At 34.4% G+C, this 12,802-nt stretch overlaps 1 protein-coding gene and 1 long non-coding RNA gene across 3 annotated transcripts in view; one reads left to right on the forward strand and one right to left on the reverse strand.

Annotated features, from left to right (window-relative positions):
- Positions 1-12,802, forward strand: part of CDH18 (cadherin 18) — a 725,976-nt gene that overhangs the window by 668,246 nt on the left and 44,928 nt on the right. The window contains exon 10 of the mRNA XM_055554551.1: positions 712-833. Coding sequence (XP_055410526.1) covers positions 712-833 — 122 coding nt within the window. The remainder of the gene's footprint in view (positions 1-711; positions 834-12,802) is intronic.
- LOC129632837 (uncharacterized) overlaps positions 1-12,802 on the reverse strand; it is a 341,755-nt gene that overhangs the window by 294,998 nt on the left and 33,955 nt on the right. The gene's annotated exons all lie outside the window — the stretch shown is intronic.

Raw genomic sequence — 12,802 nt, forward strand, 5'->3', positions numbered from 1 at the left:
ATTAATTTTTCCATTATGAATTCTATATTTTTAGCTTTGACATATAAAATAAACCAAACATTTCTTTTCTTATATCTCATAACTAATAAACCTATTGAAAAATGGTAAGACTGCACTTTAGAAATATTTTAAAATAGTAGCTCTAATATATTGATATTTATCAGGGTTTTATATGAATTCTATGCTGTTCCAATTTAAATTATTCTTTTTATTTTTTCCCAAGTATGACTTGACACTGCAGACTGCATATATTGTCCTATAAGAAGAATTTTATCCTTGTGTAAAGAACTTTATTTTCTCCAAGTTGATTTAGACTTGAAACCTTGAATGTTTTAAAGATTATCTTATTTTTTTCCAACTACTGTGCTTTTCTTAGATTAATGATGAAACCAATTGTTCATCCCTTGGACTTTGACAGCATACAGTGAGTTCTGACAACTTTCTCCCACTCCAGTTCCTGAATAACATGTAATTTCCTTGATATGACAAAGTATCATTTTAGCATTCATGTCATGCTATGGTGTTCATTTTTCATTTTTCTGTAAGTTAATGAGTTCTAACAAAGAGTGCCTTCATAAAATTGTCTTTTGCCAAAAGTCCTGCAGCAGCATGTGGGACTAGTGACAAGCTACAGTATTAAGGAGATTGGCTTTAAATCAAGTCTCTAAAGTGTGCATGGAAATACTAAATGCATCCCTATGTGTTTTGCAGACAATCCGAGCTTGCTGAGCCATGTCACAGTGGGTATTAGAGTTCTGGATGTCAATGACAATCCACCCGAGCTTGCCAGGGAATATGATATTGTTGTCTGTGAAAATTCTAAGCCTGGTCAGGTAAGTTAATTGTTTCCTTCCTATAATTTGAATGGAAGAAAAATAAGCAGCTTTGTTTCTATTATTCTTAGGTATAATCCTCAAAAATCCCTCAGTGTTATTTTTGTGCTTAGTACAAATAATTTTATAAAGCTTTAAGTACCAAATAGATTTTTTGAGAACCATAGAAAATAAATGTTCTCTGGATCACAAATGTAATTCAACAAATGAACTCCATCATGTATGTATTTTTTATGCCAATAAAATTATACTGAATGATTTGCATACAGCCCTGCATTAAGTGAGGAGGAAACAATGAACTTTCCTGCCCTGATGAAGCTTATAAACTAGAGTGGGGAGAAGAGAATGGCCTGGTCTATTTTGGAGGGAATGAGGGAGCAACATACAGTGGCCATTGAGTAATATTGATACAAGAAGGGGATTAGGTTTCAACATGAAGAATGTATATGTTTTGAGAAGGTAGGGAGAATTAAGAATGGACAGAAGAACTGGAACTTGGAACTTGCATCTGGATGTAACATGGCAGCCAGATAAAGGAGCATGATGATTCCATAGGGAGACCAGGATTGTTGATGCCCATAAAACAAGTGGGCTATGGGAAGTGTGCCTCTGTCTTCTCTACTATGTAACAAATTACATAAACTTAGCAGCTTCAAACACCTATTTAGCATTCCATAGTTTCTGCAGTCAGAATTCTGCTCACAGCTTAGCTCAGTCTCTGTAGGAATATCACAAGATGTAATCAAGCTGTGTTCTTACCTGAGGCTGGGAGAACTCTTCCATGCTCACATGGCTGTTGGTAGCATTCAGTTACTCTCAGCTGCAGACCTGAGAGTGTCAGTGTTCCCCAGAGTTCGGAGAGGCCACCACAGTTGGTTTTGCTTGTTTGTTTGTTGTTCATTTTGTGTCTGTTTTTCTTTTCTTTTTGTCATATAGGCTTTCCCAATATGGCCACTTCAAATAAGTAGAGAGTCATTCTGAAGAGTCTGACAGTTTCATATAATGTAATGTGGTGTTACCAGTGTGATATATCATATTTCCATATTCTGTTGGTCAAAAGCAGGAAACAAGACACACCTAGAATTCAAGAAAGGGATCACAATGAGGCATGGATTCCATAATGGACACCTTGACGTCTGTCTGTCACATGAATCAAGAGAAGTCAAAAGGGTCTAGATCTAGTTCAGTCAGATAACCCCTTTTACTGATTTGGTAAACCAGAGTAAATATATCATACAAAATTATTTTAAATCATTTTGAAACATGATAAAATTATGGTTGTGAGAAACATTGCCTTGTGTTTTTGTGTATAAGGACAATCAGGTATGGCTTGGGAAAGTAATCATTGCTTATATGTTTTTAATATCTCCAGAGGACATATTTACATATGTATAAATGCAGGACTCTTTATATAAAGCTTACATAAAGTTTTCTCATGTCCATTCCTCACAGGAAAGTGAGGAACAAAATGACTAAAAATTATATTATTTTTAGGTATTAACAGATTATCTGTTTTACTGTTAGCAATATATTAAGGTTATCACTTCTGGTGCTTAATTTTTTTTTTCCACTTCACCATGTGAAAGAAAAGCAGAGTTTTGTGGTACATATATAAAATGATTTACTTACCAAATCACACTTCAATAGTACTAGAAATGGATTCACACACCCTAAAATTATTTTCTTACATATATTATACAAATACAATTGAAGAGGAAAATGTTAAATATTCAAATAGAAAATTTAGATTTAAAAAAAGTCATTTAACATGGGATTTCAATTTTTACTAGCATCAGATTAGACATAGCTGATGAGAAAATAGTGAAAGTAGAGAACTGCAAATTAGATTAGATTAAAATATTCATGTTAAAGAATGGAAAGACAAGAAGGTAAAAAGTATAAATAAGAATAAGAAAAACATAGAACATGCAGACCTAATATACAAATTAACCAATTCTCAGAAGGATATTAAAAAGGAAAACTGGGCAGAAGTAATATTTGAAGCAATCATGACTGAAAAATTTTCCATACTGTTGGCAAACATCAAATCAAGAATTCAAGAAACAGAGAAAAACAAAAAGTTGAGCAACTGTTTATAAAAATAACTTAACCTAGATAAATTGAAATAAAATTTCAAAAATAAAGTTAAACTTAAAATTTAAAATATCAAGTGAAAAGAGACATTATACTGTTAAGGAAAAATGAATGTAATGCCAGGCAGAGGTCCTAAGATGACACCAAAAGCATAATCAAAAAGTCAATAAATTTGACTTGATCAAAATTAAGCATTTCTGTTTTCTGAAAGAACATTAACAGGATGAGAAGTAAAATCATAGAGTAAAAAAAGATATTTCCAAACCATTTATTCAATGAAGGATTAGCATGTAGAATATAAAAAGAATATTCAAAACTTTCTAAAAGACAATTTTAAAAGCTGATTATTTAATCAGGAAGATAAAATCCCTCCCTAGGGGAAGATAATTCCCAAGAGCCAGAAGATAATATCTGGCAACTATAAATTATTTTCCTACAAAAAATATTCCTCAAAAATAAAGATAACAAAAGTTCATATTTAGACCAAAAAAAAAAAAAAAAAAGAGAGAGAGAGAGAGAGAGAGAAAGAAAGTTTCTTACCATAATAAACATACTAATGATTTTTTTTTTTTGGGGGGAAGGGCAGGTAATCAAATTGGCAGTTTGAAGTAGCAAAAATTCTTAAAGACCAAATCAATCTGTAATTATATTGGTAACATTAAATTATTGATAAGTGAATAGCCCCTGTAAAACTCTTTACATTTGGGGTAATTGATAAACTACTAAATTATAATAGATTGTAGAAAACCTATAACTTTAGTTTAAGTGACAAAATAGTAAAAGTCTGTGTAACTAACATAATAGAAATTATAATTTAAAATATTCCTAAATAAAGTGATCTTAAAGTTTTATTTTTGACCTTTATTACATTAATTAAAATTTAAGGACTAAAGAGCCTCTTTATAAAAGTGAAGAGGAGAGTGAAAAAGTTGACTTAAAACTCAGCTTTCAGAAAACTAAGATCATGGCATTGGGTTTCATCACTTCATGTCAAATAGATGGGGAAAAAATGGACTTTATTTTTTTGGGCTCCAAAAATCACTGCAGATGACTGCAGTGAAATTAAAAGTGACTTTTAATTTCTGCAACCATGAAAAGCAGAGACATTACTTTGCTAATAAATGTCCATCTAGTCAAAGCTATGGTTTTACCAGTAGTCATGTATGGATGTGAAAGTTGGACTATAAAGAAAGCTGAGCACTGAAGAATTGATGTTTTTGAACTGTGCTGTTGGAGAAGACTATTGTGAGTCCTTTGGACAGCATGAAGATCCAACCAGTCCATCCTAAAGGAAATCAGTCCTGAATATTCATTGGAAGGACTGATGTTGAAGCTGAAACTCCAATACTTTGGCCACATGACGCAAAGAACTGACTTATTGGAAAAGACCCTGATGCTTGGAAAGATTGAAGGTGGGAGGAGAAGGGGATGACAGAGGATGAGATGGTTGGATGACATCACCCACTAAATGGACATGAGTTTGAGTAAGCTTTGGGTGTTGGTGATGGACAAGGAAGCCTGGCGTGCTACAGTCCATGGGGTGGCAAAGAGTCGGACATGACTGAGCAACTGAAATGAACTGATATTAATTAAAATATTCATTGATTTAAATAATTTACACAGTGACAATACTGTTGCATGTGGCTTTATTTTGATTTCTTTATATTTTACACTACAAAGATACAGGGAAATTATTTTTATATAGGATCTATTTTAAGGGATTATAGAAGGGCATATTAAAAACTAAGATGTAATCCTAATAAAATATATAACCAATTTAATATTTCCAAAACAACCCAGAAAATTCTGTGAAATTTTTAAAGCTTTAAATTTTTAAAGCTAAAGTTACAAATTTTCATATTTGCCCTTAAGATATAGTTTTGTCTTTTAACACAAGATAGCAAAATAAAAGGGAAAGGTTTAGTACATAAAATTATAATAGCTAGGTAGAATCATGGTAATTAAAAAATAATAAATAAGACAATAAATATAGAATGAGTTCAGTTCAGTTTAGTCCCTCAGTCATGTCTGACTTTGTGTGACCCCATGGACTGCAGCACACCAGGCCTCTCTGTCCATCACCAACTCCTGGGGTTTACTCAAATTCATGTCCATTGAGTCAGTGATGCCATCCGATCATCTTATTCTCTGTTATCCACTTCTCCTACCTTCAATCTTTCCAAGCATCAGGGTCTTTTTCAATGAGAGTTCTTCGCATCAGGCAGCCAGGGTTTTGGAGTTTCAGCTTCAGCATCAGTCCTTCTAATTAATATTCAGGACTGATTTTCTTTAGGATGGACTGGTTGTATCTCCTTGCAATCCAAGGGACTCTCAAGAGTCTTCTCCAACACCACAGTTCAAAGGCATCAATACTTTTTCTCTCAGCTTTCTTTATAGTCCAACTCTCACATTCATACATGACTACTGTTAAAACCATAGCTTTGACTAGACGGACCTTTGTTGGCAAAGTAATGTCTCTGCTTTTTAATATGCTGTCTAGTTTGGTCATAACTTTTCTTTCAAGGAGCAAGTGTCTTTTAATTTCATGGGTTCAATCACCATCTGCAGTGATTTTTTGAGACCCCAAAAATAAAGTTTGTCACTATTTCCACTGTTTCCCTATCTATTTGCCATGGATGATGGGACCAGATGCTATGATCTTAGTTTTCTGAATGTTGAGTTTTAAGCGAACTTTTTCACTCACCTCTTTCACTTTCATCAAGAGACTTTTCAGTTCTTCTTTGCTTTCTGCCGTAAGGTTGGTGTCATCTGCATATCTGAGATTATTGATATTTCTCCTGGCAATCTTGATTCCAGCTTGTGCTTCATCCAGCCCAGCGTTTCTCATGATGTAGAAAAATAAAAATTAAATAAAATAATGTAAACTTAAAGAAGTATATGTCAGCATTTATATTAAAATGACATAACCACAATACTTTAAAAATATCTATTCTCATAATAGGTAAGAAAAAATGTCAATTTAACGTTGTTTATAAGAGATCCATAATCAATATAATAAAAAGCTTGAAAGAAAAATCTTGGAATTACTTGCATAATTGCCACATACATACTCACCAACTACACACACACATACAAAGATACAAATTATCCAAGGAAATATTTGTAATATACAGAAGCACACTTATTGATATAAAAAGGGTCACTGCAATAGACAGAAACAATTTAAATTTTATATATTTATCAAAATTTCTTCAAAAGAAATAAAGTAAAAATGGATAGTAAAATAAAGAAAAATATACAAGCCCATTATTATATTGTGAGTTTTAGTATGCTTTTGCAAGAAATTGATAGAATTATAACATAAAATGTTAGTAAATAAGCTAAAAATTTGAGCACCACAATTAACCAAGCATTACTGTTTAACACATACAGAATATTGCAGTGAACAAATTTAAATTACATTGGTTAAAATTTTACATAAATATTGACCAAATTTCTTCCATATTCAGCAGCACAAAGCAAGTTTTAGTAATTGTCAATATTTGACTTCATTTTATTACAATAAAATAATGTTAGATACTAATTCAAAAATATTACTAGAAAAACTCCACCAAAATTTAAGTCATTTCTAAATAAGCATGAGCCAATAAAGTAATAAAAATTGAAAATATTTCCATGGAATTATAATCAAAATATACTGTATCAAAAAGGAAAAAAAATAAAGGCAATCAGTTTTTTACTCATTTTATAGTGATGACAAAAGTTTGAAATCAAAACTTGGAAGGATATAATTTGAATTATATTCCCTTTCATGAACATAGAAGTATCATAAACAAAATATTGTCAAAGAGAATCCAGAAAAAGTAATACTTTAAATTGGAAAGGAGAAAAATTAAAACTCATTTTGATAGATGAAACAAAATATTTTGATAAAGTTAAATACTCATTATTAATAACAGTGTTACTAATAATAGTGGTGATACCACTACATTGCTATTGTTTGTGACCCCATGAACTGTAGCCCACCAGGCTCCTCTGTCCATGGGATTTCCTAGGCAAGATTACTGGAGTGTGTAGCCATTTCCTTCTCCAGGGGATCTTCCCAACCTGGGGACTGAACCTGTGTCTCATGTCTCCTGCATTGGCAGTCATGTTCTCTACCTGTAGTGCCACCTGGGAAGCCTTTTTTTAAATATAACTGTTATTATTTTTGAGAAGTAATTGCTAGACTTGAAACCCCAAAGTTCTAATATATATTTTTAATATAAATTTATTTATTTTAATTGGAGGCTAATTACTTTACAATATTATAGTGGTTTTGCCATACATTGAATCCATCATGAGAGTACATGTGTTCCCCATCCTGAACCACCCTCCCACCTCCCTCCCCATACCATCCCTCTGGGTCATCCCAGTGCACCAGCCCCGAGCACCCTGTCTCATGCATGGAACCTGGACAGGTGATTCGTTTCACGTATGGTAATATACATGTTTCAATGCCATTCTCCCAAATCATCCCACCCTCTCCCTCTTCCACAGAGTCCAAACGACTGTTCTCTACATCTGTGTGACTTTTGCTGTATTACATACAGGGTTATCGTTACCATCTTTCTAGATTCCATATATATGCGTTAGTATACTGTACTGGTGGAGAAGGCAATGGCACTCCACTCCAGTACTCTTGCCTGGAAAATCCCATGGATGGAGGAGCCTGGTAGGCTGCAGTCCATGGGGTCGCTAGGAGTCGGACATGACTGAGCGACTTCACTTTATTTTTCCACTTTCATGCATTGGAGAAGGAAATGGCAACCCACTCCAGTGTTCTTGCCTGGAGAATCCCAGGGACAGGGGAGCCTGGTGAGCTGCCGTCTATGGGGTCGCACAGAGTCGGACACGACTGAAGCGACTAAGCAGCAGCATACTGTACTGGTAGGAATGATACTAAAGCTGAAACTCCAGTACTTTGGCCACCTCAGGCGAAGAGTTGACTCATTGGAAAAGACTCTGATGCTGGGAGGGATTGGGGGCAGGATGAAAAGGGGATGACAGAGGATGAGATGGCTGGATAGCATCACCGACTCGATGGACATGAGTTCGGGTGAACTCTGGGAGTTGGTGTTGGACAGGGAGGCCTGGTGTGCTGTGATTCATGGCGTAGCAAAGAGTTGGACACAACTGAGCAACTGAACTGAACTGAACTGAACTGATACTGTATTGGTGTTTTTCTTTCTGGCTTACTTCACTCTGTATAATAGGCTCCAGTTTCATCCACCTCATTAGAACTGATTCAAATGTATTCTTTTTAATGGCTGAATAATATTCCATTGTGTATATGTGCCACATCTTTCTTATCAATTTGTCTGCTGATGGACATCTAGGTTGCTTCCATGCCCTGGCTATTATAAACAACGCTGCAATGATCATTGGGGTATATGTGTCTCTTTCAATTCTGGTTTCCTTGGTGTGTAGTCCCAGTAGTGGGATTGCTGGGTCATAAGGCAGTTCTATTTCCAGTTTTTTTAAGGAAACTCCACACTGTTCTCCATAGTGGCTGTACTAGTTTGCATTCCCACCAACAGTGGAAGAGGGTTCCCTTTTCTCCACACCCTCTCCAGCATTTATTACTTGTAGACTTTTGGATAGCAGCCATTCTAACTGGCGTGAAATGGCACCTCATTGTGGTTTTGATTTGCATTTCTCTGATAATGAGTGATGTTGAGCATCTTTTCATGTGTTTGTTAGCCATCTGTATGTCTTTTTTTGAGAAATGTCTGTTTAGTTCTTTTGGCCCATTTTTTGATTGGGTCATTTATTTTTCTGGAATTGAGCTGTATGAGTTGCTTGTATATTTTTGAGATTAATTCTTTGTCAGTTGCTTCATTTGCTATTATTTTCTCCCATTCTGAAGGCCGTCTTTTCACCTTGCTTATGGTTTCCTTTGTTATGCAGAAGCTTTTAAGTTTAATTAGGTCCCATTTGTTTAGTTTTGCTTTTATTTCCCATATTCTGGGAGGTGGGTCATAGAGGATCCTGTTGTCATTTATGTCAGAGGGTGTTTTGCCTATGTTTTCCTCTAGGAGTTTTATAGTTTCTGGTCTTATGTTTAGATCTTTAATTGAGTTTGAGTTTATTTTTGTATATAGTGTTAGAAAGTGTTCTAGTTTCATTCTTTTACAAGTGGTTGACCAGTTTTCCCAGCACCATTTGTTAAAGAGATTGTCTTTTCTCCATTGTATATTCTTGCCTCCTTTGTTGAAGATAAGGTGTCCATAGGTGTGTGGATTTATCTCTGGGCTTTCTACTTTGTTCCACTGATCTATACTTCTGTCTTTGTGCCAGTACCATACTGTCTTGATGACTGTGGTTTTGTAGTAGAGCTTGAATTCCACCAGGTTGATTCCTCCAGTTCCATTCTTCTTTCTCAAGATTAATTTGGCTATTTGAGGTTTTTTGTATTTCCATTCAAATTGTGAGATTATTTGTTCTAGTTCTGTGAAAAATACCATTGGTAGCTTGATAAGGATTGCATTGCATCTATAGATTGCTTTGGGTAGTATACCCATTTTCACTATATTGATTCTTCCAAACCATGAACATGGTATATTTCTCCATCTATTTGTGTCCTCTTTGATTTATTGCATCATTGTTTTATAGTTTTCTATATATAGGTCTTTTTTCTTTAGGTAGATATATTCCTAAGTATTTTATTCTTTTCATTGCAGTGGTGAATGGAATTGTTTCCCTAATTTCTCTTTCTGTTTTCTCATTGTTAGTGTATAGGAATGCAAGAGATTTCTTTGTTAATTTTATATCCTGCGAATATTATATTCATTGATTTTACTATATTCATTGATTAGCTCTAGTAATTTTCTGGTGGAATCTTTAGGGTTTTCTATGTAGAGTATCATATCATCTGTAAACCATGAGAGTTTTACTTCTTTTCCAATCTGAATTCCATTTATTTCTTTTGCTGACTGATTGTTGTGGCCAAAACTTCCAAAACTATGTTGAATAGTAGTGGTGAGAATGGGCACCCTTGTCTTGCTCCTGACTTTAGGGGAAATGCTTTCAATTTTTCACCATTGAGGATAATGTTCTAATATATTTAAATTAAATTATGTGATTACTTTGCATTCTTTAAGCACTATATTCACATTTAATATAATTGCTGTCTTTAGTATCACAGTATCACATGATTTTAGTTGTCACTATAAGGAAAATATTCTTAATTGTATCTGAGCTTTTTCCAATTCTTTTACCAAAATGAATTTAGACTTTTCATTGAGGGGATAAAAACATCATGTTTACGTATTGTTTGTTACACCTGTATTTAAACAAATCATTACCCATTCAGTTCTATGAGCAACCCATTATAGAGAAAAATGGTCTTAATCTGTTACTTAATTTTACAGATTTTGGTTCACTTAATCTTGGTGTTATAGCATTTCTGGAGAAACTGTATATTTTGAGGCATAGTTGGAATAGGAAACTATTCAAATAATGATTTGTGAAATAGGTTTTCCTAAGCGTATTTGTATTGCAACAGTTCCTCTTTCTATGACAATTACTTTTAGAATTGCAGACACTTCTATTATGGATGTTGTGCATTTAAATATAGCAGCATGTGGCTATGACAGAGACTGGTCTTTTCTGAAAGCAGAGGTTCAAACCACATGTAATAGTAGAGTTCTGGTTGGTTTAGGTATCAATATAAACTTCAACAATATATTTCTCTGAGTTAATATATTTTCCAACTCTGGAAAAAATCTTTTGCATATGTTTTTATGAAAAAATTTTAAAAGAAAATCATGCATGCATGAAATTTTAAATCACTTCTCGAAGTAGAGTGAATTCAAAATACTTAAGATGTGCCAATAACTAGGAAGTTTGAAAACTAGCAAAGGGAATTCTTTCTGTCTTATTCATATTGAATTTTTCCTCTGTATTTTTTTTTTAATTTTATTTTTAAACTTTACATAACTAACTTAGAAAACATAACATATAAAAGAAAATATTTCACTACATAACACCAACCTCTGCCCACAAAATATCCATTTATTAATAGTATAGATCAGATCATATCAGATCAGTCGCTCAGTCGTGTCTGACTGTTTGTGACCCCATGAATCGCAGCATGCCAGGCCTCCCTGTCCATCACCAACTCCCGGAGTTCACTCAGACTCACGTCCATCGAGTCAGTGATGCCATCCAGCCATCTCATCCTCTGTCATCCCCTTCTCCTCTTGCCCCCAATCCCTCCCAGCATCAGAGTCTTTTCCAATGAGTCAACTCTTTGCATGAGGTAGCCAAAGTCCTGGAGTTTCAGCTTTAGCATCATTCCTTCTAAGGAAATCCCAGGGCCGATCTCCTTCAGAATGGACTGGTTGGATCTCCTTGCAGTCCAAGAGACTCTCAAGAGTGTTCTCCAACACCAGGGTTCAAAAGCATCAATTCTTCAGCTACTTGCCAAAGTTAAACTTCAACTAAGTAACAAAAGTTGGTATTATTTTCAATGATCATTTAACATCATATTGTAGAGCAAACTCAATTAATTTTAAAGAAGATGCAATGCATTCCATAGAATTTTTTCTTCATTTTAATTTAAGTCTTAGATGGAGTTAGCACATTTCCCAAATAGAAAACTATGTTATTCATATACATTTCTGACACTATTTTTCCTAATAAAATACTCTATAAGTAATGGATTTAATATGTTTTAAACATATTTAAACAAGTGTTTGTTGCTCAGTCATATCCACCTCTTTGCGACCCCATGGACCATAGCCCATCAGGCTCCTCTGTCCATGGAATTCTTCAGGAAAGAATACTGGAGTGGTTAGCCATTTCCTTCTCCAGGGATTGAACCTAGGTCTACTTGCATTGCAGGCAGAATTTTTGCCATCTGAACCACTAGAGAAGCCCAAACAAGGGGATACATTTATTTAATAAAAGAAATATAAAATTGGTTTTAATTAGTTTCTACCAAAAGTGTATCCTTATTCATGGGCATTATCAAAAAATTCTAGTCAGTATTTATAAATACAACTCATCAATTTGAGTTTTTCTCCTTTTGTTAGCATAAATCTCAGGTCTTTCAAAGTAATTAAAGACTTTACACACTTAATACATAATGTGCAAGTGATAAAAAACATTTGAGTTCAGTTAGAAGGTATGCTATGCTATGCTAAATCACTTCAGTCGTGTCCAACTCTGTGTGACCCCATAGATGGCAGCCTATCAGGCTCCCCTGTCCCTGGGATTCTCCAGGCAAGAACACTGGAGTGGGTTGCCATTTCCTTCTCCAATGCATGAAAGTGGAAAGTGAAAAGTGAAAGTGAAGTCGCTCAGTCGTGTCCGACTCTTAGCGACCCCATGGACTGCAGCCTACCAGGCTCCTTCATCCATGGGATTTTCCGGGCAAGAGTACTGGAGTGGGGTGCCATTGCCTTCTCCATTAGAAGGTATGAGAGTCAGAAAATAAAGTTTTATGGATCATACATCACCAACCAGTTGCACAAACAGAGAGCACAAAAACTAAACAGAGTAGATAAATCAGTAAGTCTGAGAAAAGTGTAGAAAATATTGATAAAAGTGACATAGCAACTATCTAGATATCTGCCAGAAGCGTAAATCTCCTAAAAATCAGACACATGTTTAAATTTCAAGTATGTTTTCTAAAAAATATCTAAGGAAACAAATGAATATCCCATTTCCTATTGACAGGGGAAAAGTTAATAATAAAATAACCAATAGAGAAATTAAATATGCCTTCTCTCATCAAGAGAATATCTAGGAGTGGTAGATTAAAAAAAGACCAACCTACTAGGTTTTTGGAAGCATCTTTCAAAAGTATTATGGAAAAATATTTAAGTACAGACGCATGTCCAACAATTCTACAGAAGTTCAAGATATAT

This window comes from Bubalus kerabau, chromosome 18, assembly GCF_029407905.1.
Source record: "Bubalus kerabau isolate K-KA32 ecotype Philippines breed swamp buffalo chromosome 18, PCC_UOA_SB_1v2, whole genome shotgun sequence".
Classification (NCBI taxonomy): domain Eukaryota; kingdom Metazoa; phylum Chordata; class Mammalia; order Artiodactyla; family Bovidae; genus Bubalus; species Bubalus kerabau.